Raw genomic sequence first — 23,836 nt, 5'->3', positions numbered from 1 at the left:
GTACGGAACCGGATGACGGTTACGCGGAGCATGCCGGGAAAAGGGTTTGCTCAGCGCCATCTTCCAGTACGGACTCAGTCAACACGCAGGCTATGCTGGGAAAGCAATGCGGGCGCCGCCATCTTGTCGTACGGTAACGGGGGAACGAGAGCGCGGGCATGCCGGAAATAAACCCTGGGCACGGCGCCTCTACTTCCTCTTCGGGCAAGCGTGCCGCGGGGTATGCTGGGAAAGAGAGTAAAGGGAGTTTCGTGACGTATTTCCGGTGGGGCGGGGTCGGTGCGCGGGAGGTTTGAGCGCGGGACCCGTAGCCGGTTTCCATGGTGCTCGCGGGTGAGTCCTGAACCGCGGCAGGAGGGTCTGCGTCGGTGTCCCCGTCCCCAGAGCGGGGTCCGGCCTGGCTCAGTCCCCGCGCCCGCCGGCCCGCAGAGCCCCTCCTCCCCGGAGTCCCACCCCCAGAACCCAGGAGTCCGGACCCCTCCCCTCCGCCCCCGCCCCGCCCGCACCCAGGGGTCCGGACCCCCTTCCCCCTCCCCTCCGCCCCCGCCCCGCCCACACCCAGGGGTCCGGACCCCTCTCCTCCGCCCCGCCCACACCCAGGGGTCCGGACCCCCTTCCCCCTCCCCTCCGCCCCGCCCGCACCCAGGGGTCCGGACCCCTCTCCTCCGCCCCCGCCCCGCCCGCACCCAGGGGTCCGGACCCCTCTCCTCCGCCCCCGCCCGTACCCAGGGGTCCGGACCCCTCCCCTCCGCCCCCCTCCCGCCCGCCCGCCCGCACCCAGGGGTCCGGACCCACTCACCCACCCCCCCCGCAACCAACCACCAGAAACCCGTCCAAAACAGGAAACAGAACCCCCTGCCCCAACAGAACCCAGGAGTCCTACTGCCCCCAAACCTCCAGAACCCAGGGGTCCTGACCCCAGCCACCAGAACCCCTCCCCAGACAGCACCCAGGAGTCCCAGTGCCCCCCCGCCCAGAACCCCTTCCTGAACAAGGAATAGAACCCAGGGGTCCCGGCTCCCAGCCCTCCCCACCAACCTGACCACCAGAACCCCTCCCAGGGCAGAGATCAGAACCCAGGAGTCCTGTGTTTTCATCCTCACCAGGGTCCCATGCCCACTTGCTTTAACATGGTCACTCCAGTGAGGGCTGCTCTGAGGTATTTTCCTGCACCAGCTGTTTGTGAAAATGGCTTCTCTGCATATGCGCCCCCTTCCCTTCCCTTCCCTTCCCTGTCTGAGGAGCAGGAAGAGTCAATGGGACACCTCATGAAAATAGATTAAAATTGTTTTATACCATGTGCACCTTCAGAAATTAACTTGGAGACATGGTGTCTGTGCTCCTGCTAATGCCTTACAGTCAGCACCTATACCCAGTGCCCTGGGGGAGGCATCCTTGATCCCAGCCATAGAAAAGCCACAGGTGCAGGGATTTTCATGGGCTGAAAGCATTGTACCATCTAATTCTTTCAGTAGATAACCTAAAATGTAAAAAGTGATCTCTTCTTTTCAGCACAAATAAGCTTGCGGTGGCAAAGCCCCTAGTGCCTTTGTGGCGTAATTCTGCTGGGCAAGTACCTACCACGAAGATCCTTCATTCCACACTACGTACTTTTGCCATTGCCTAAGAACTAGACGTGACAATGGAAGAGGCAACAGCTTACCTGAGAGATGGTAAGTTGCTAGGGAACAGACCGCAGCTGCCTTCACCTTTAATGTGGAGCGATGACCTGAAGAAACTCTGGGTCTTAAGTGCAAAGTGCTCTTCAGCTCGGTGAAAGTGATACTCTCCTCATTCACAAAAAGAAAAGGAGTACTTGTGGCACCTTAGAAACTAACAAATTTATTTGAGCATAAGCTTTCGTGAGCTACAGCTCACTTCATTGGATGCATTCATTCATTCATTATTTTTTTTTCCCCCCACTGAATGCATCTGATGAAGTGAGCTGTAGCTCACGAAAGCTTATGCTCAAATAAATTTGTTAGTTTCTAAGGTGCCACAAGTCCTCCTTTTCTTTTTGAGAATACAGACTAACACGGCTGCTACTCTGAAACCTCTCCTCATTCAAAATCACTCCTTAAGATCCATTTCTGCCATAATAATAAAATCTAGCTTTTATGTAGCACTCTTCATCTGGAGATCTCCAAGTACTTTGCAAAGGAGGTAAAGATCATTATTCCTATTTTACAGGTAGGACAGCTGAGGCAGAGGTGTGAAGTGACTTGCCCAAAGTCACCCAGTAGATCTGGGAGCCTGTGTTTCCTGAGGTCCAGTTCAGTGCACTACCCACTAGCCCAGTGGTTTTCAAACTGCGGGTCGCGACCCAGTACTGGATCACGGCGGCTCCGGTCAGCACTGCTGACTGGGCCGTTAAAAGTCCTGTCAGCAGTGCTGCCTGGCTAAGACAGGCTAGTCCCTACCTGTTCTGACACCACGCTGTGCCCCGGAAGCAACCAGCAGCAGGTCTGGCTCCTAGGCAGGGGGGCCACGGGGCTCTGCACGCTGCCCCTGCCCCAAGCACTGGCTCTGTACTCGCATTGGCGAGCCAGGGGGCTGTGCTTGTGGGCGAGAGCCACATGGAGCCACTTGCGCGCCTCCGCCTAGGAGCCGGACCTGCTGCTGTCCACTTCCGGGTCTGTGGTGCCAGGACAGGTGGGAAGCCTGCCTCTACACCCCCACTGCGCTGCTCACTGGGAGCCGCCCAAAGTAAACCCGTGCCCCAACCCCCACTCCCCAGCCCTGAGGCCTCCCCAAACACGGAGCCCCTTCCTGTACCCAAAATCCCTCATCCCCGGCCCCACCCCAGAGCCCTGACCCCCCTCCTGCACTCCAGCCCAGAGCCCCCTCCCACATCCTGAACCCCTCATTCCTGGCCCCACCCCTGCATCCTAACCCTCTGCCCCAGCCCTGAGCCCCTCCCACACCCCAAACCTCTCATCCCCAGATCTGTTGGGTCGCAGGCATCAACAATTTTGTTCAACTGGGTCACCAGAAAAAAAGTTTGAAAACCACTGCACTAGCCTACATTGCATTAAGAAATTAGCCAGCTAGCAATGGCTACATCAAGGGGTAATTAGGACTCAGTCATATACATAAGACCAAAAAGCCCCTTAACTGTAGGTTATTTCTCTTTCCCCTAACCTATATAAGTATGTCATGATTAGGGTCTCTCTTCATGTATCAGTACAGTGCCTAGCATGATCTGGGTGCTACTATAATATACATAGGCTTGGCAGAATTCAATTCCCGCCCCCCCCCCCCCCCAATTTTGACAGTTAACGTAGATTTTTATTTTTAAGATTTTATCATCAATTAGTATCACTTTTGTTTTTCAAACATTTGCTGCAAATTAAGGTGGGGGGTAGGGCAAGGGTAGCACTGACAGGGGGGCTGCTGAGAGGTCCAAGATGCCAGGGCGCAAAGAAGGCTGCAGTCCTGGCACAGTGGAACAGAGGCCCCGGCCACGACTGCAAGGAGGAGGACAAACCTTTGGCCATGGAGTGCTACTGTACTGTTCTTGCCCAGGGACAGCTCCCACACTCCTGGCTTGTGAGTGAGTGGGGCTGGGGCAGCAGAGCTGCAGAGGATTCTCTGCACTGGAGACACCTGATCACTGAAGGTGCAAGGTGTGGGGAAGCCTGTGGTCCTGGCAGGGCAAAGCAGAGACCCCTGTGGCCAGAGCTGTGAGGAGGAGGAGGAGCCCCCCAGCAATGAGGGAGGCCATTCTCCTGAATGGCTCCTGTCCGGAGTTGGAACCATTCAGCAGCGGTGTGGCCTCTCCAACAGCTGGGGGCTTTACCTCATCATCTCAGTCCTGGCCAGGGGTCTCTGCTCCACTGGGCTTGGACAGCAGCATTCACTGCACCTGGTCCCCGCAGGGATTGGGTGTTACCGGCCCTGAGGCCATGCTGTCATGGGAGTGAAGGAGCTGGGTTGTGACAGCAGGGCTGCAGAGGACTCCATGTATCTCCGGGGCTGGTGACACCTGATCCCTGCAGGCACGTGGTGAGGGAACTGTTGCTTCCTCCAACAGTTACTGATTTTTTTCGTTGATTTCAGTGTGTCAGCTGAAATAACTGACGTCTATAGATTTTTAAATCCTGCCCAGGCTAAATATAAATAAATAATTGCAGACTGGATTTATCTGTTTGTTCCTTTCCTGCAGGGGTCCTATCCCATCTGGAAAAGCTGGAAGCTCATGCACGGAAACTAGCACTGAAGCAAGAAGAAACTCAACGGCAGCAGGAGAATTTGGTCAGGCTGAGAGCAAGAATCCAGGAGCTGAGACTCCAAAGAGATGAACTCCAGACCAAAGTGAACCTGCAGCAAGTTGGGGTAAGAATTAGGTGCTTGTCACGTACAAGTGGCAGAAGGTCCCTGACCGACTTCTGTCCTTCCAGACTGTGTGATTGACTTATTTATATTATTTCTCTAATACAACTAGCTGCTATTCTTTCCCTTCACTTTTTTTTTAAATAACTTCATGCTGCTGGCTTGAGAAAACTCAAGACTGAAGTCCTGCTCACAGAGCAGGTGCAGCACTGCCATGCCCTGCTACTTACAAAGAAACTGTTGTGCCCCTATCCTAGAACTTTTTTCTTCTCCTGTCACAAAACAGTATTCCAAGCAGTCTGTCTTGCCCTGCTCTGAGCAGAGCAAATCCCCAGCAGCAGCCTGGGCCACCCTTCATCCAGTGAATACTTGATGTTTCAGTGACTTCTGAGCGGCTTTTCTTTCATGTCTTGTCTTTTATAGCTCATCAGGCAGGAAGGAGCTACCAGCAGTAATGTAGAGTCCGTCCAAGGAGCGGAGACCGGAGGGCAAGCTCTTCTAAAATGGAAAGTGGAAAATGTGAAGGCCATGCTGCAAGCCTTTCATCTGACAGGTAAAGCCCTGAGATCCATGCAAGCTCTGACTAGTGCCCTGCAGTCCATAGTCAGTTTCTGTATGAGGGGCTGATAGGTGGCCTTGATCCCAGCCACTGGTTTTGTAGCGTTGTCATTTTGAAGGATGAACTTGCTATCAAGCTGATTGTTTTCTATTAAAAGTGATTCTATTGTGCTTTTAAATAAGTCATTAAGAGTGTTGAGGTGCTAGAAGATAACTGAGTTTGAAAGAGATTAATTCATCTAGGGTTGATTCCCTTTGTCTGTCACCTCGGATTCTCCATCCACCACTAGAGGCTTCCATGATACTCAGTTAACACACTGTGTTCAGAACAAATTCTCATTGGCTGAGCCTTCCCTAAGGGCAGGATACTGTTTCTAACTGTCTCTGAGCCTTTTCAAATTACTACTTTAATGGGCGTCACTTTCACCACAATTTCCAGTTTCTCTAATTGAAATGTTATTGAACCAATCTTGCCACGATGCAGATGAGCTGATTAGGGGAGCATTTCTCAACCTTTTTGGATGACTGTGTATCAGTTTAATCAGTCTTGGACCTTGGCTACGCCAGCCAGAGCATGCTGCCTTCCTCCACTCAACTGTGCATTCTTTAACTCAGCACTGAGTTTGGACTTCTCATGATGGGAAGACTGGTTTGGAGTAGCCCAAGCTCCATAGCAGGCTAGAGTGCATGCACCTGTGTGGAAGCTGAGCAGAAAGATACCAGGACCCAGCACAGAAGCTCAGTGGAAGAAGTTGGGAATCTGGAGTACTGCTGGTCACAAAATCCTGAACCCACTAGAAGACTGAGGGGAGGGTTATAAAAAATGATTCCAGGGTTCATGCCTCTTAATTCTTCCAAATCCTTAATCCTCTTAGGAGCCCTGTCTAAGGACTAAATGTATGTAGTATCTTCCATATGTAGAACAACACAAATTGAGCTGTCCATGCCCCCTTAGCAAAGCTTTCTTATAATAGTGTTCTAGAATGGTGCTGAATAAAGACCCCTTTTTGTACCCAAGGGATTAGTGGGAAATTGACCAAACAAGGAGTCTGTTTCTGCATCAGCACTGCTTATGAAGGCACCTACCTGGACTCCTACTACCTCGACCTCCTCATACAGCAACCAGTCCAGATTCGTCACCACTCTGTCCCCATCTTCATCCCCTTGGAGCAAATAGCCAAGAAGTACTTGCAGACCGACATCAAATGTTTCCTGGCTATGTTGTCTGATCACCTGAATGCTTATGCTGGAAGGAAATACCAGGCAGATCAGTTACAGGTACCGATGGCCCCAGCAATCACATTAATCTATTCTTGACCTTTTGTATGTACGAAAAGGGAGATAAATGATATGAGAGGGTTATCTACCCACATGTATTTGGGGGAGTGGGTGAAGTTACAATAAATATGAGGTGGGAAGGACTCAAGATTGTGTGGCTTGAGAACCAGGGATCTGAGAGTTCTAATTCCACTTTTGACAGTCACTGGGTATGCACTTGAGTAGGTCATTAAACCATTCTACCTAGGTTTCCACATCAGTAAAATGCAGAACATGACAGGGTGTTAAGAGGGTTAATGAGTTAACATTTAAGCTCTTTGAAGACACATGTTAAGCAAGTATTGCATTCCAGGTATGTGTGGTGGGAGGAGAGTTAAACACACACAATAATATCTTTTGTTTAAATCTTAGAAACTGTTAGGTTGTAAATATCCTAAAAGCCTGTGGGCATCAGAGCTTGCATGGTATTTTTATGCAATGAAAATTGTGCAGAGAATTGTTTGTGTCAGAATCTGTATAGGAAGCTGTTAAGACGTAGGTCCTGCAAAGGAGCACTCAAGGTTCCAGTTTTAGGTGTTGCATTGTTAATTATAGCATGAAATATGAACTCACTTGAAAACTGATGGAAATATGTCTTAAATGTGTTCGCATGCATAACTAAAATATATATAAAAACAAAACTCATTGGCTTTAGAAAAATAAACATGTGCAAGTCAGGAAATGTGGAGTTAAGATTCCACAAACAACTTCCACTCTGTTCCACCCCATATCCACCACACAGTCCATCTATATCCCTGAGAGACTCAGACTTGTACCTTCTCCAAACTGCCCTGATCCTCTAATATTTTCCCTCTACCTTTTGTACACAGAACAGACATGTTCCTCTCCTCCTCCCACCTGCCCTCTATACTCCATATTGCAACATCTTCGTATCTTTTTAGCAGAGGGCATTTGCTGATATTAACCATTGTTAAAATCACAGTCCGCCATGTTCACTCTGTCTACTGAATACAAATGCCACAATCCTCATCTGTTATAGGGATGATGTTCTATGTGTCAGGATACAGGGTGGGGTAGATTTCAGATATTTTGTGCAGTCTAAACTTCAGGTTTCCTGACTTGAAATAAAAACGTGTGCCAGCTCTGATGTTTTTACTGCGAGGTTTTTGTTTGAGGTATGTACAATATGTTTCCAACCTTAAATCTGTCAGACCTAAGTGTGTTTAAGATTTAGCAAAATTGGAGAAATCCCAGCTCCGCTCTCTGAGTGAGTCCCTTTCATAGTGTAGTGCTTCTGTTTGTCTTCATCCCTACAGGACCATTTTTCAGCCTTTCTCGAAGGAACCTTGCAGAGAAACTCCTTGCATAATGTATTGTTCTTTAATTATGATGTGGAAACAGAAAGCAAGACCTTTCCATTCAGAGCAAAGCTGGTTTACGGCAATCTCACCCGTAGTCTTCCAACTGAGGCCATTATTACATGTAAAGGTAAAAGAAGGACATCTGTGTCCAATCAGAGAGCATTTGTATGGAAGCAAGACCGTAGCAAAATAATCTGCATTGGGGCTTTCATAGTCTGTTTGGGGTCATGTTGTTATTGTTCACTATTTGAACTTCAGGCCAAGAAAGAAATGAGCCCTCTGGAAAAGCAAGTCACATGATTCCTATGTAGCTAGAGCTTTGTTCCGCAGAGGTTGTGGCCTCATGCTATAAACATTTTACAGACTTGCTACAGCTCCCATCTTAGCCGGGCTGTAAGATGGTTCTGGATCATTAGGGGCATTGCCGGGACTGAGGTGTATGGGAAACCAGGACTGGAATAAGTGTGTGTGCAGGAGTGCACATACAAATAGTCTCAGAAAAATGCACGTTAATTTGTTACCTTGAATAAATTCAAATAGCAGAAAAATGCTAAAATTCATAGACTATAGAGCCAGAAGGGACCGTTGTGATCATGTAGTTCATAGATTATATTAATAGATTATATTATTATATTCATATATTATAGAGCCAGAAGGGACCGTTGTGATCATGTAGTCTGATCTCCTGTGTAACACAGGCCAGAGAACTTCCCTGAATTAATTCCTGCTTGAACTAAAGCAGATGTTTTTAGAAAAACATCCAGTCTTGATTTATGAATTGCACATGATGGAGAATTGGCCACATGTTGCTCTGGTTCCCACAGGAATATATAAAGCTCTGTGCCAAGCACGCAGGCCAAATCAACCTGTATTCTAACGATTGAGGAACCTGTCATGTTACAACTCAATTCCCTGAAACAGGAAAGTTTGGAGGATAGAGGGGCTCATAATGAATTCAGAAGTGTGCGCACTCTCAGCCATAGTTACAACTTGCTCAAGTATCCCACTTATCCATTGTAGTAAAGATTATCCCATGATTTCTCTCCACACTTATGAAAGCCTTGGGATTGGGAAACCTCTCTCTCTGGGTGAGGAAGGAGGAAGAGCTTTCATTGTGAATAAGATTTGATACTGTGTAGTTTGACGGCATTGGCCTGTACAGTACACTAGAAAGCAAGTGATGGCACAGGGGGAGATAGGCAGTGTGATTATGGCTCTCACCTGAAACATGAAGGGATAATATGAACTATAGTGACAGAAAGCTTTGTGCCTGGGAACGGTCTGCCTGTCCTCCCCGACCTCTTCAGGAAATCTGTCCTCCCTCCTCCATAAAATTGTTTTTCTATTATCATAGTCTTGGACCAGGACCTTGTTGTGCTAGGGGCTGTACAGGCACAGCACAGAGACAGTCCCTGCCCGCAAAGAGCTTACAATCCAAATATACGACAAGAGAAAACAGATGGATATAAAGAGACTGACAGGGGAATCATCTCTTATCCAAATTTACAATGATATAAACGTTTTATAGTCAAATTATAGTGCTTGTCATATTACAGTCTCCCCATCGGTTTGTGATGGGCTGCCATAAATGTTAAGGGTTGGTCTAAGAAATCTAGGAGTTCCTCTTGATCCAGAGCAGTTGCGAGGTTTGCACTGTCTGGCAGCCTGTTGACTCTGATTCTGCTTTCTGTGGATTCTTTCCCAGAATGTCCCTGTACCGCAGGCTTACGTACAAGGAATAGGCAAAAGACTTCATGGTTAAAAAGCAGCCAGTTTGTGGCTTCTGCTCCCTATCTGTGCTTTGTAGCAACACTTACCTCCTGTGGGTGCAGTGAGGGTTAATGAGTTAATGCGAGGCTTTGTGCGCCTTTAATATTGCCCCAGCAATTATCTTGCAGAAGGACCCTGCAGCTGGGCCGCCTGAATGGGGGGCTCTGAGTCTTTTGCTCTGCACCTGGTCCAGTGACGGGCTAGACAGAGCTCTGGGGAAAGGAGCAACTCGAGCTACTCTTAGCCAGTTGCTGGTTGTCTGAAGGCTCCATTGGCCAAACAGCAGAGCTGGTGTGGAACTGAGGCCCAGCTCTGCGGGCGGAACACCACCTTCAGTCTCCTGCTCCCCTCTGCCACTTACAACACCAAAGGGAGTCTGATCTCCTGAAGCTGTTTCTCTCCCCCCCCCCCCCCCCCCAGTCAGCCCTCTGCAGATGAAGCTGTGGCCTTTGCCCAACAAGTTCAGATACAGCCGTTCTGAGCACCAGTGTCTGAAAGATAAGCTGCTCCCCCGGCACTTCCCTCCCGTTTACACACCCTGAGCCATGCTTAGGGTTGCCCCCCCTGTCCAGGTTTTACCCAGACAGTCCAATTTTTGGCTTCTGTGTCCAGGTGTCATTTAGGGTTGCCAGGTACCTGGCTTTCGACTGGAAGTCTGGTTGAAAAGGGGGCCTGGCAACCTAAATGGCACCCGAACCAAAAGTCCGGTTACTATGGGGAGGTATCGTGTCATTAAAGATCTTGCTCAGCTGGGGTTCTTCTACCTGCCAGCGATGGGGAGAGGAGCATGTGACGGGCGGGACCTTGGGGGAAGAGGCGGAGCAGGGGCAGGGTCTTGGGGGTCCAGTTACCAGCAATTTGAAAGGTGGCAACCCTACCCATGGCTGTCTCAATGCCAGGAAAAAGTGGGCCTGGAGCCATTTCCTCTCCAGTGCTGGGGGAGAGACTCGCTCAGAGCAGCTGCATGTCAGGGGAGACAGAGTGGAGAGTAAGGAAGGTGGAACAGAGGGGGAAGGGAGGGTGGCAGATGAAACCAGATGGGACTCCCAACATATGCAGAGGTGGGGAGGAGAGAAATCAGAAACAAGGAGCTTTGTGTTAGGGGTAATACTGAGTTCCTTTCAGCTACACTGATTTGTTGGTTTCTCTCTGAAGCAGGGGATGTTTCTGCCTCTCTGGTGGAGAAGACAGCAGCTCATTCAAACTTATTCTGCCACACAGCTCTGCACAAAGCCTTTGATTCCTTCAAAAGAGCAGCAGAAAGTCTGGATCAATCGATGTAAGCAGACAACGCCCTGTCCCCAGATCAAATGCACTTACAGTGCTTTCTGATCGCTGCAAAGCTCCCTGGGAGGTTGCTACTGTGTAAATGCTTTTTAGACTGGACTGCAGCAGAGTTTCAGGAAAATGCCTGAGGAATAGCTAAACCAGTTCATAGTACTGAGAACACTGTCTTCTTGAGCAGCTCTTAGATGCCTGGTCTCTGCATATCCTTCTAGAGCCCCTCTCCTCTGGCGAATTGCTAACAAGTTGCTGACAGATTAACAAGATAGTTGCTATCATGGCTCCATAATACTTCACAAGACTAGACAGCAGACAGACACAGGAAATCCATCTCCCCATTGGAATGGTAAACCAGAGACTTTCAGAGTTGTCAGGTAAACTTCACAAAAGTGTAACAAAACTTAGCCCTAGTGAAAGCTGTCAGGGAAGCACCCCTGGGGCTTGCAGTCTTCCCTGTATCCAAATGGTGTAGAGCAGGTGTAAGCTTCCTCTAGGTTGCTTTGCAAATGGAATGTTTAGTTCTAGGCCTCATGCTGAGCTTATTAACGAAGGCTCCAATTCTGCAACTGGATTCATGCAGGACAACCTCCATGACTTCTGTAGGGCTCTGTATAGGTGCAGTGTTCCTACTGCATAGGTCAGGGCCGATGTTAGCCGTTAGTGCCGACTGTGATAGTGCATTTTGTGACGAGAGCTCTTACCCTCTGTGAGCTAGACTACGGGTTTGACTACAAATTCATTATTAATGGCACTTTCGCTTTTTAACTTGTTACTAAATATGCCTCATGATTAAAACTGCAAGAATCTTAAAAATCTAATTTACTTTTCACTATGATGGTGGGCAATTATTTCTCTCAAGCCTGATGAGTGATATTTGACTAGGCAATTCTTCTTCCCACTTCCCATGTACCAGCCCAGTGCCGCAGGGGTTGCAAATGCAGCAGGGAAATGTTTGATTTATTTTGGTTTGTTCCAGAGGAATTTTAAAAATAGTTTATTAAAACTCTTGAAGATAGTTTAGGAGTCCAAATTTAACCTGACCATCGTTTTAAATTGCAACCTGAAGTTCTATGGCACATTGGCTGAGATTTATTTTATTACAGCTGCATCATTTCTGAGTGGAAGACTATGCCTCTAATGTTCAGCGTTAATTTGGGGAGGGTGCTCATGAAGATTTATGAAAGAACTGAGCAGATGGTTGCAGAAAATTCCTGCAGGTTGCTGTTGCATAATGTACGGCCTCTAACTAGATTCCTGTCTGAAAATGTGTTTGTTCATAACAGCTAGCATCCTCCATCATTTTTTAGAATGGTGAAAGGCAGTTTCTTCCTTTGCCCGTTGCAATGCCATTACTGCTTCCTCTGCCGCTGCAGTGGCATCTGCCGCTGACTAGGTGTGCAGATTGTGTGTGTGTGGCTTTGACACAAGCAAATACCATTCTATTTCTGCAGAGCATGCAGGAGCATATCCGTGGGGAGCGATAGGTTAAGGGGGGATTTCTCTCTTCCTCTTGTGAGAATGAAATGACCTGTCCACCTAACCATATGTTATAGGGAAGAGGAGCCCTCAAATCTACACCTGTGACCCTCTGCAGCCCCTTGTCTCTGGGCACAGATTACACTGATCCTGTACAGGTATTACAAATGAACATTATTTCCTAAAGATTTTTAGTTTTAACTTCACAAAAACCTCCTCTAGCTTGGAAGTAACAATTATTAAACTGAAAAGTGTAATGTATTAATTACAGAGAATAGAGGGACTGGGTTCCTGCTGAAGCCTGGTTGATTAACAATCTCAGATAATTACTAATGTTATATTACCTGTGGCAAAAGTCATCAGAAAAGGAACTTACTGACCTTCTGTTTCAGATAAATTAGTTTTCAGAAACTGCCAGTATTAGAACTGCAAATGAGGTCTTCTAGTCCACTGCTCACACACCCTTAGCCAGTTTGAGTGTTCCGTGGAGCCTGATTTCCAGTTTGTGTAATTGTAAATGACCGAAACAAAGCTTCACCCATTTCACTCAGACCTTTTCACGAGTTAATGGATCTTAGTGTGAACAAGTTTGCCCAATAGCCTTACTTCCTTCCTGTTTCTCGTTGTGTGACACTACATAATTTTGCTTTCTCCTTGGTGTTTATATTCATGGTATAAGTAATGAAAGGTACTATGGGCTGAGGAGTCCAGGAGCAGCCATACATGAGGTGACACTACAGAAACAACAAACCATTTATTGTCTTGCATGTGCATTTTTCTGTGACTCAGTCAGCACAGTTCTTGAGGTAGCAACAGGCAGGAAAACCAGCCAGTCAAATTGCACCCCTCTCCCCCACTTATTCTACAGGGGTCTTTGACCTATTAGCAGAAAGCTAGGGATGTCACTTAAAGGAAAGTGCAGAAAGCCTGATCTTTCAGGATCTCAGACAGCCCTCAGACAAGAGCAAGCAGGCTCTTGCATGCCAACAGGAGGGGTGCGCTGTAAGAACCTAGATGGAACACAGAGGTCAGACCATTAGCATGATAAAAATGCTGCTGGTGTATGTCTACACTGCAATTAGTCACCTGGCGCTGGCCTGGGCCTGCTGACTTGGGCTAAGGGGCTGTTTAATTGCGACGTAGAAAATTGGCAGCCCGAGCTCTGGGACCCTCACTTCACAGGGTCCTAGAGCCCAGGCACCAGCCCAAGCCTGATTGTCTACACCACTACACTGTAGACATACCCACAGGCAACAGGAGTAGCAGAGGCTGTTTGTTTCTAGCACTGAGGGAGACCTACGCAGTCTGTTCCTGTGTGTGTTTGAATTGCATAGCACAGGGGCTCAAACTTTTCCAAGGGGGACGGGGGACTAAACCTAAGGAAAGTTTCCTTCTGAACACTACTGGTGCCATCATATCCCTCTGGCATCTACTGTGATTACTTTGCCAGGTAATGTCTCTAATTCATTTAACTGTCTCCAATGCTATGAGTGTTTTGCCTTGCTTGGAAATATTAATTGCTCTCCATTCTTTTATTCCTCTCGCTTCCCTGCTCATGTTTCTGTGATGCCTGTTCCCCTTCTCATCCTTGTCCCTTACACGTATGTTCTTGCCCTTCTCCCCAACATCCACTGCCCAGCTATCTCATCTTCTGCTCCCCTTAGTCCCTAGATGATGCTACTATGTTAGTTTTTCCCCTAGATGTTCCTTGGTAGTTGCTGGTTCCTGTTTCCTTTTCTTCACAGTAGCCCATTTGAGAGGGAGCTACATTAGTCCCTCCTTGTTTCCAGCAGCTTTACAGGCTCTTTTCAATGAAGACAGCTGTAGAAGCTGCTGGGACCACCAAGGCGGTGGGTCTAGGACAATGTGACCAAGGCTCTCCAAGGCCACTTCAGCCTGCAATGTGGGAACCATGCAGGAACAAATGTTCTTGAGCAGCTCTTCCCAACCCTTGTGAGCCATCCTACTGCCTGAGTCTGCGGTATGAACCTCAGTCTCAGAGGAAACCTTTCCTTCTTCCCAAGGGTGAACTAGTGGAGGCAGATTTGGGAAGAAAGAGTGGCAGGGGAGAAAGCCAAGGCTCTGCAAAGTTTGCTGGCCCTTTTGGAGATGGGAAAACAAGTGGCTGGAGCCTGTAGAAGTGATCTGAGGGCTGGGGCCTTGCTCTACCTGTTTATGTAACCCCATTTTAGGTACTACACAGTTCCCCATTACCTAAGCACCTCACACACTTTATTTATCCTCAGAACCACCACCACCACCCCCTTTGAGATCGGCCAGTACTATATCTCTGTTTTGGGGCTGGGAGAGGGATACCCAGCAAGACTAAGGCCCCGATCATTGAAGTCAATGGGAGTTAGGGGCCTAAATACCTTAGGCCCAGATCCTCTAAGTGATTTGCACAACGTCTCAGAGGGAATCTGTGACAGAACAGGGACTTGAACTCAGGTTTCCCAACTCCTAGGCATCTGCTTTAACAAGTAAACTGTCCTCCTCCCTCTGGTCTGGTGGTGTATACACCCACTTTGCACAGCTGTAAGTGACAGTGCAAGGCAGTGGTGCATGAGACCTACACTTTAATTGTGGCTGCACTGGCCTTGATGTTCTTAAGCCCAAATTCAGACCTGGTGTAAATGGCCATACTTAGAACCCCCTGAGCTCAGCAAAGCTGCACCCACCTATAGTAGGGTGACATGCCAAATGGGTGTAAATTACTTGTTTCCCTCACTCCCAAGAGCAAGCAAGCTGTACAAGCTACACTCCTTTTCTGCCTCTATTTAGAGTATGACCAACTACCACTTCATTTACACCACCACTGAATTTGGGACTGGGTGATGTTCATGACAGTGAAACCCACAAGGGCTCTGGTCCAGTGGATGAAGAAGATTGCTGTGAGTCAAGCCCTTTGGATTTTATTTCCAGCTAAGTAAGCTTGGGGCAAGTCACTTACCTCTGGTCTAACTAGAAAATTAGGTCCATTTAACCACATTGGTCACATGTGAAAAATCCACACCCCTGAACCGTGTAGTTAAGCTGGACTAAGTCCCCATGGAGCCAGTGCTAGGTCAACTGACTAATTCTTCCATCGACCTAGCTACCTCTTCTCAGGGGGATGAATTACTTACGCCGGCAGGAGAAAGTCAGCCGTGCTGCCACAGTGTTTAAGTGTAGACAAGCCCTTACGCACTTCTGAAAAGCTCCCTGGGCACCAATCCACATCTTTAGGCCCCTGAATACCTTTAAAAATTGGGCCTCTTTGCCTTAGTTTCCACATCTGGAAAGGGCCTAAAGATACTCACTGCTGTGAAGTGCTGGCTTACCTCCAGCTGAAAAGGCGTTATACACGTGCTAAGGATTTGTATTACTCTCTCCTAGTAGCTTCACAGCTCAGAGAATGTATTTACACTACAGGCCTGGAAATTCATGTGGGGACGTGTTTTCCCTTCCTTGCTGTGTTTGCGCAGAGCCCCTCATGGGGTGAGGCCATGAGGCACTTGACCATCCAGCAGCCTTGGCCAGAGCATGGAAGTGTTCAGGACAAACTGGACACAGAATCACTGTCTTTTAAATTCAACTTGTTCTATTCAAGAATCTAGAGAAATAATTACACTGCTTTTGTTTTCAAACAGAATATTGGATGAAGGCTTTAATAAAACAGTCTTGTTCTTTGCCAATACCTGTCCATCTCGTCCTTAAAGCGATAGCAAAGGTGACGACAGCAGCGAGCGGAGTGCAAGGCAGTATCGGAAAGAGAAATCCGCAAATAGTCTAACAGACACAATTAAAAATATAAATGTCAATCTGTATCTTTTTATATATATATATTTATATATTTGAAATACACAACATTGGTTTTTATTTCTTCACCTCCAAGTCAAAGGAAATATTGCACTCTCTCTGATCTCCTAGCTACGGTGGCATAGGGCAAGGATGAGCATCGTGTGAACTAACAGAAAGCCCAAGTGCTCCTGTTTTAGCTCTCCTGGCGCACACCAGAGATTTTTCCTCTGACCACCCACCCTGAGTTTTTATCTCTTAGCAACAAACACTAAGTGGAGGCTGGGTCTGTGGCACTAAATTAAATCCAAGCCACCTGCCTCTCTCGATTACACTAACAGGGTACACAGGAGCCTACTGCAATTGGGAGTGCTCCTGAAATGCTGCGTGAGGCTTCCGAACAGTCAGACCCACACCAGCACAGTGGTGGGTGTGTGTGTGTGTGTGTGTGTGTGTGAGCTGTAGGGGGATCGGATCAGTCCCTCCCCTATCTCCCTTCTGCTAAGCTGCAGATGGGGAGCTGAAGTCAAGCAGACCCCTCTAAGATAAACCTCCAGGAAAAAAGGAGCAGGCCAGGGGTTGGTTTCTCTTAAATCTAGACATTAGGTTGAAAGATGTTACTATCAGTCTCATTTCTAGAGCGCTGGGCACTCAAAGCTGCTTGTCTCTCGCCAGTGGGAGGCACTGGACTTCATTCGCTAGTGGGAGTATGGAGCCCAGCTCCATCATGAGCTGTCGACCACCTGGTGCGGAAGAGTCACTGAGGAGCCATTGACGAAAGAGCCCTGCTTCTCCCGGCCCTTCAGGAAGAAAGTCAGCAACTCCCCTTTGCCTTTGACGTAGATGGTCCCCCGGCGCATAAAGCGGAACCCGTACTCCTTCAGGACAAGATGGGTCTCCTCCACCACCTGCACAGATGAGCAGACACGACCGCGCAGCTGCGTTTACTGGGCAGTGCCCTTGCTAAGGGCTGTCACATCCCTTCACGCGCATCTTCCCATTATAACTCCTCGCCCTCTACCCCAGGCATGAAGCATTTACATCACCCCTTTCATTCAAGGACCAGCTGGCACTTTGCTGCAGAGAGTCATCTGAGAGGTTCAGTGACTTCATGGCATAGCAGACCCAGGAACAGTTCCAGAGCTCCTGTCCCGCACTCCCCAAGTGTAATGGTTGACATAGGAATCCCTACATCTGATTTTCTGTCTCCCTCTGTGCTCCTTCACGCAACCATGCCTTTCCCTCTGCCCAGTCTCTCCTCCCTCCCATCACTCGCAGCTTGCGTCCTCGTTTTTGCACTGGCCCCTAGGCCTGGAACAGCCTCCACCAGTCAGGTGACCTCATTCTCCAAACCTGGCTCTGTCAGTTAGCTCCCCTGTCTCCAGAGCTACATGCACTCACTCTTGCTCTGATACGTCACACCACCCTGTCGGTCAAACTGCAATTGCTGTCTCCTCGGGGCTGTCCCTTTCTCAGTGTCTATCGGTGCTGTGGTTAAGGTTACCTAAGCATTTCCATTCCACCCTCCTATTTTCACTAGCTCACAACTTTCATCTGAACTGAAACAGGTCATGCCTGGCGTTTCTGAGGGGGATGTGCTCACCCACCTGGATGTTCCCCATCACGCCTGTTGACTCCATCCTGCTGGCCACATTCACCGTGTTCCCCCAAATGTCATAGTGTGGTTTGCGGGCACCGATCACTCCTGCCAGCACCGCCCCTTTATTCATGCCTGGAAATCGGGCATAAGGACAACCTGACTTTACTACCTGGGTCCTGTAGTGGGGCGGGAGCCCTTGCCCTGGGTGCAGAGGAACACAAATGCACAAACATACAGGGCACCCACACATGTCATAGGCGGCACCCCAGCATCATCCACAATACATATTGCAGGTACACAGTACCCATGGCACTATCACACGCATGGTGCCATCTCTCTCTCTCACACATGCACACACACATCATGCACCCACAGCCCTAGTACACACCTGTGGTGCCAGCACACACCGCAATGGTGCACGTACTTTAAGTTGTTGCATTTAAGTGAGGGTCCCCCTAGAAGTTTTTCTAAAAAGCAGCGTTTGGCTGAAGTTGCAAGTAGCGTTCCAGCCTCCAGCAGGAGCCCTGCTGTGACGATCCTTTCTCCAGCCCCTATCTGCTCCCTCTCCCCATGCTACTGGTCCCCTACTTTTCAGCTACAAGCCCCCAGCGCTACCACCAGAGGGCTGGGGCCAGCAACTCTCCCTGAGCTCCTGCCATGCTCATGGTAAGATTCCTGGCGGTAACCAGCCCAGCGCTGATGGCTGCATCTTCGTTAATCCCTGCTTTCCCCTGCTATGTAATAGTTGCTTTAAAATAAATATATTAAGTCTTATTGACAACTGACACGTAGTGGTGCTACGGGGCTGGGATCAGCTCTGTAAATGTTTCAGCAGCCAATAGGGGTTCGGGGTTCTCATACCCGATGCTGCACTCAGGCCACGGAGAAACATGTTGATGGCTGATCTGTGGAACAATGTCTGTTCCTGGGAACAGTGGATGCCACTGGAGACGTGCTCTGGTGGGGCCTACACCCTGCCCTAAAAGGGGCTGGGCCCTTTACCAAGGTTCTTCCATTTCATGCTGCTATGAATGCTACCACTTAGTGCTTCACAGCTCTGTGCAAACAATTCATCCTTCTCCCACTCCTGAGATATAGCTATGTATTAGCAGCGCCGTACGGGGAAACCGAGGCCCCGAAAGGGGAGCAACGTGTCCGCAGCCTCACAGCAAGTCACACTCAGGGCTGGGATTAAAACTCGAGTGTCTCTGGCTCCCTACTCTAATCACAGGATAGCATTGCTGCCACGCCAGCATAGAGTGCTCAGCAATCCATTCTACGGCTGCATAGTCCAGGTCAGGCCTTAAGGAGACCCTGGGTGCTGACACAAGCCAGTCTGGGAGCTAGGGAGAACCACAGAGTCTGTCTATGGCCAGCAGCCACAATAAATAATCTGCTTGATAGTCACTCTACCATGTCTCTGCTCACCTGGAAAGGGGCTTGGAGAGTAATGGGACAAACTAAAGGCCTTGCCCTAAAGGAATTCACAAATGAAAGAAAACAAGACACAGATATTTCAGTGACAGCTCAGTGCTCCGCGTGCAGGGATCGGAGTTGAAGCCCTTCTCTGCTTGCTGGGCTGGTTGGTCTCAGAGTGCTGGAGTGTGGCTACCCCCATCCAATCTCCCACCCAATCAGCAGACTCCAGTCATTCCCAGGGCGCAGCACTTGCCTATTCGGAGCATGAAGTTGTTGAAGGACTGGTAGTTAATGTTCATCAGGGTCACTTTCATGGCTAAGGCAAAGTCGGCCAAATCAGCTAAGTGTTGCCAACGCTCCTTCTCCGAGAGCTCCTCTTTCTGCAAGGGCAATGCAAAGCCAAGGGCAGAGGTTGAGGGAGGTAAAAAGACCCTCCCACACCCCAGGAGGCAATGATCAGCCTGTCCCATTCCCCTTTCTCCATCCTTCCCCATCAGGCCTGAGTTCTCAGACAGCTCAATTCACCTCCTCCCCAACCTCCCTCTCTTTGCTGTCCCTGTACCTTTATGGTGGTGTTGTAGCCATTGGTATTGACATCAGGGGTCACTCCAGAAGCAGCCATGTAGGTGCTTCCAATAGTTTTAATCTTGGTGATGCACCGGAACTGGGGATCATCCAGGAGCTGTGAGATACAGGAGACAAAGCCACAAACAAAGGAGGTGGCTGGAAAAACAGCTCAAATGCTGGTGAATGGTGAGGTTACAGGAACTTGTGTCCGGCCAGAATTAGCTGTAGTTACAGTTGAAGCTCAGAGTTACGAACTGGCCGGTGAACCACACACCGCATTTGGAACCAGAAGTATGCAGTCAGGCAGCAGCAGAGACAAACAAAAGGCAACTACAGTACAGTGCTGTGTTAAACATAAACGACTAACAAAAAAAGATTTGTCAAGGTAAGGAAACTCTGTGCTTGTTTCGTTTAAATTAAGATAGGTAAAAGCAGCATTTTTCTTAAGAATATAAGAACGGCCATACGGGGTCAGACCAAAGGGCCATGCAGCTCAGAATCCTGTCTGCCGACAGTGGCCTAATGCCAGGTGCCCCAGAGGGAGTGAACCCAACAGGTAATGATCAGTGATCTCTCTCCTGCCATCCATCTCCACCCTCTGACAAACAGAGGCTAGGGACACCATTCCTTACCCATCCTGGTTGATGGCCATTAATGGACTTAGCCTCCATGAATTTATCCAGTTCTCTTTTAAACCCTGTTATAGTCCTAGCCTTCACCACCTCCTCAGGCAAGGAGTTCCACAGGTTGACTGTGCGCTGTGTGAAGAAGAACTTCCTTTTATTTGTTTTAAACCTGCTGCCCGTTAGTTTCATTTGGTGGCCCCTAGTTCTTATATTACGGGAACAAGTAAATAACTTTTCCTTATTCTTCTGCACAGTACAGTTTGAAAGCTGTATTCAGTCAATGTTCGGTTGTGAACGTGTGCGAGAACCACAACGTTTTGTTCAGAGCTACCAACATTTCAGACTTATGAACCACCTCCCTTCCCCAGCTGTGCCGAACGCTCAGGTTCGACTGTATTTAAAACAACAGTGACACCTGGTGGCTGGTTAGCAGATTCGCTGGCTCATTGTATCTACTGATGCCCTGGCTGCAGGCTTCTTTTGGAGAGGCCAGAACGCATCCTGCAGCCAGTTGAGCTCTACACTGGGAGCACAGTTACCCTCCCCTTGACTCTGGCCAGGCAGCTCAAGGATACCACACGGCCCAGCATGCCCTGCTCTCTCTGAAACCAAGGGGAGGCTGCTCAGAACCTGGTGCAGCATTGCATGCTGGGATCTGTAGTCTCCAGGGCGTGAAGCTTGGTTCCAGATGGGCTGGGCAGCGGTAGGGAATGCACATCTGGACAGCTGGCAATGGGAAGGCGCTGGCCCCAAACTAAGGCTGCTTACAGTCCCATCCAGTAGCAGTCTCAGCAAGGGGACCCCACAGCGAGAGACAGTTGCTCAGCTTGGCCAGGAAAGAGCTCTGTATGCCAGTGGGGTGGCCTACGTTTCACTTCCAGACCACACCCTCCCAAGTGTTCCCTTGAAGGGCCAGCGTCCGACTGGCATTGGGGAAGGCTGGCGTCCAGGCTGGACTCACCGCGTCGAAGTCCGAGATGATCTCGTTGAGGAAGCGCAGGCACTCGATCCCGCCGTTGTTGATACTCTCCTCCGTGTAGAAGTCAGCAAAGTTTGGGAGGGAGGCAAACATGACGCCAATTTCGTCGTACGAATGGCTGTACAGCTCCTGCGGGACCAGGAAGCAGGCCTGTCAATCAGGCCTGCAGTGCACTCTCGTGTATTGCACTATATTAGCTGTACCCAGCCGGGGGAGGACACCCAGAGATGCCACGGAGCCAACCCGCTTATTATTCTAGGGCAGCCCAAGCCAGCTACTGGGCTCACTAGTTCTGTACAATGCAACTGCTTCTGCTACCCGGCTCCTTATTAAACCTGCAGCCCTAGTCGCTCTAGCACAGGGGTTCTCAAAGTGGGGGTCGGGCCCCCCTCGGGGGTCGTGAGGTTATTACATGGTGGGGGGGGGTTGGTCGCGAGCTGTCAGCCTCCACCCCAAACCCTGCTTTGCCTCCAGCATTTATAATGGTGTTAACTATATAAAAAAGTGTTTTTAATTTATAAGGGTGGGTCGCACTCAGAGGCGTGCTATGGGAAAGGGGGTCACCAGTACAAAAGTTTGAGACCCCCCGGCTCTAGCACATTGAAGGGTATGGCTACACACTGCAGTTAAACACCTGCGGATGGCTCGTGTCAGCTCTCTCGGGCTACGGCCTGGGCTCTGGGACCCCACAAGAGGTTGGGGAGGGGGGGTATCCCAGCACTCAGGCTCCCACCCGAGCCAGAACAGCTACCCTGCAATTAAGCCACCCTTTAGCATGAGCCCACGTCAGCTGACATGGGCCAGCTGCGAGTGTTTAACTGCAGCGTAGACAGTCCCAAAGAGCCCCTGACAAAACTCCTCCCAGCTTGGTCACCCTGTGAGCTCCCCTGGCTCCACTGAGCCACAAACTCACCTATGCGCCCAATTTCCTCCCAAAGCCCATTGGGTGGGGCTGAGTAACAGCAGTGGGCACTCCCTATCTAACCTACCGGTCAGCATTCCACAGGGCTGGCTGGGCAGAGCACAAGGGTTAGTGAAGGGATCCCGGGGGGCAGCCTGGGTGCCCCCATAACATCACTCACATACAGATCTCAGGCCCCTCACAAACCCCTGTGGGGAAGGCATCAGTGCCTGTTTTTTTTACAGCTGGCCACATGGAGGCCAAGAGAGGTTCAGTTTTGCCCTTAGAAGCGCGTCAGAAAATGGCATCCACCCCACTCCGCACAGGAGGTGTCAGCTCTGGCCCTTGGGAGACCCCTCCTCTCCCCATTTCTCCTGGTGGGGGGCTGGTTTTGGTCTCACGGTGAAGAGAGCTGTAGTGAATGGGGTGGAGCTGACTTCACCAGGAAGGGCACCCAGCTTTTTAAAACTGGGGCACAGACCCCAGCCGCTCCTCTCGATCTGCCCGTATGATCCAACGCGCTAAGGGGCTTCTCCGGCCCTCCTCGCACGCAGTCATTAATCGATTTATCCTCACAGCTCCCCGGGAGGTAGGTAAGTCTCATCCCTACTTTCCAGAACTGAGGCCCAGCGAGATTAAGGGACTTGCCCGAGGTCCCCCACGAGATCAGTGGCAGGGCTGGCTTTAGCCCCCAGGGTTGGGGTTGAGAGTTGAGGTCCGTCTACACGGCAGCTGGGAGGTGTGATGCCCAGCTCAGGTTGAGCTAGCGCACTGACATTAGCAGGGTGGCCGCGACGGCGGCCCTCGGATCTCAGCCGGGGCTGTGCTCAGGCAGCCGCCCAGGGCACTGTGGCCACACTGGTTTTAGAGCGTGCGCGGGAGAGTCATTCCCCTAGCCCAGTGCCCACTCCATTGGGCAACACAGGAACCCCTCAGGCAGCTTCTCGTTCTCCAGCCCGCCCAGCCCGACTCCTGCTGATGTGGGGGCGATTTGGAGGAGAAGCTGGACCAGGTCACCGCACCGGCTTTTTCGATCCCTCATTTCTGTGCACCTTTCCCTCCCCTCTCCTCCAATACAGGGTGGCTGGCACTCCTTACCCCGCTGCTTCCACAGCTGGCAGGAGAAGGAGGCACTCCTGTGAGCCCCACATTGCTCATTCAGGCTGAGTTCACCACTCTGTGAGACGCCTCCACGGATCCGGCATGACCAGAGACTGGGTCCTTCACCCGCATGGAGCAGGGAAGGCTGGACAGCAGGCAGCCATCACAGCTGGGGCAAGCTGCAGAGGCAGATGTGCAGGGAATGCCCTAGCACTGGCTCTGAGTGCGGGGCCTAGGTAAGTTTCCTTCCATCTCTGATTTCTAGGATTCTCTGGCTTGGGCTGGGAGGCCAATGGAAGGAGACTGGAAACTTCAGCTCTCCCCATGTCACAGTGTCTGGCTCGCCCGTTCTCACCTCGTCCCGTTTCTTAGAGCCCAGGAAATGCCGGGCCACATGCTCCGGCAACATATTGGTGACCAGAGCCTCGTTCCAGCGCCTCATCTCGTACACCCGCTCCTTCTGGTCATGGACATCGATCTTCCACAGGAACAACGTCCTGGCCAGCTTCTCCACCTGCAGGAGGGGCAAGTGCTGCAGTCAGACAGGGCCTTACAGTGCTTCGGACACAGTGACCTCCCCATGGGCTCACTGACGCGCAGGGCTGGGGCAGGACCCGCTTACAGTACCGCGGGCATGTCTGTGGCAGAGCCGGGAACGGAACACAAGAGTCCCGCCACCCAGTTCTCTGCTCTAACCACTCAACACCACTGCCTCTCACTGCCCTGCCCCCGTCTCCCTTGCACCGAGCTTTTCACTGTGGTGACGCAGTCACTCCAACACCCACAGGTGGGAGCTTTCCAGGTCAG

The 23,836-nt window shown here is 50.1% G+C and overlaps 2 protein-coding genes across 8 annotated transcripts in view; one reads left to right on the top strand and one right to left on the bottom strand.

The window, feature by feature from the left end:
- The first annotated feature begins 79 nt into the window (after positions 1 to 79).
- Positions 80 to 15,810, top strand: CENPO (centromere protein O). 4 transcript variants are annotated; one of them, XM_074947385.1, is made up of 9 exons: positions 241 to 333; positions 1,513 to 1,673; positions 4,166 to 4,335; positions 4,756 to 4,885; positions 5,909 to 6,168; positions 7,485 to 7,656; positions 10,455 to 10,578; positions 12,137 to 12,217; positions 15,689 to 15,810. In XM_074947385.1, exons 2-8 carry the CDS (start codon positions 1,643 to 1,645, stop codon positions 12,165 to 12,167), a joined length of 918 nt encoding a protein of 305 aa, XP_074803486.1. In that variant the 5' UTR covers positions 241 to 333; positions 1,513 to 1,642; the 3' UTR covers positions 12,168 to 12,217; positions 15,689 to 15,810. The 4 variants fall into 4 exon arrangements, with proteins under 4 accessions (XP_074803484.1, XP_074803486.1, XP_074803485.1 ...); XM_074947383.1 differs by lacking the exons at positions 241 to 333; positions 12,137 to 12,217 and adding an exon at positions 80 to 220 and having other exon boundaries at positions 15,689 to 15,798; XM_074947384.1 differs by lacking the exon at positions 12,137 to 12,217 and having other exon boundaries at positions 10,458 to 10,578; positions 15,689 to 15,798.
- Positions 15,811 to 16,544: 734 nt separating this feature from the next.
- ADCY3 (adenylate cyclase 3) overlaps positions 16,545 to 23,836 on the bottom strand; it is an 88,901-nt gene continuing 81,609 nt past the window's right edge. For all 4 annotated transcript variants that reach the window (XM_074947379.1, XM_074947381.1, XM_074947377.1 and 1 more), the window contains exons 15-20: positions 23,385 to 23,543; positions 21,010 to 21,156; positions 19,418 to 19,537; positions 19,109 to 19,235; positions 17,444 to 17,568; positions 16,545 to 16,744 (exon numbers count right to left, since the gene is read on the bottom strand). In XM_074947379.1, the coding sequence (XP_074803480.1) occupies positions 16,562 to 16,744; positions 17,444 to 17,568; positions 19,109 to 19,235; positions 19,418 to 19,537; positions 21,010 to 21,156; positions 23,385 to 23,543 (861 nt within the window). In that variant the 3' untranslated portion in view covers positions 16,545 to 16,561. The remainder of the gene's footprint in view (positions 16,745 to 17,443; positions 17,569 to 19,108; positions 19,236 to 19,417; positions 19,538 to 21,009; positions 21,157 to 23,384; positions 23,544 to 23,836) is intronic.

Source organism: Natator depressus, chromosome 3 (assembly GCF_965152275.1).
Source record: "Natator depressus isolate rNatDep1 chromosome 3, rNatDep2.hap1, whole genome shotgun sequence".
NCBI classification, from domain to species: Eukaryota; Metazoa; Chordata; order Testudines; family Cheloniidae; genus Natator; species Natator depressus.
Note: the sequence above shows the minus strand (reverse complement) of the source record. Positions and strands in the feature narration are given on the sequence as shown.

Coding starts and splice junctions, on each gene's coding strand:
- CENPO (XM_074947383.1), top strand. CDS start 1,643: ATGGAAGAGGCAACAGCTTACCTGAGAGATG. Junction 4,336..4,755: donor TGAACCTGCAGCAAGTTGGG/GTAAGAATTAGG, acceptor TGTCTTTTATAG/CTCATCAGGCAGGAAGGAGC. Junction 7,657..10,454: donor GGCCATTATTACATGTAAAG/GTAAAAGAAGGA, acceptor TTCTCTCTGAAG/CAGGGGATGTTTCTGCCTCT.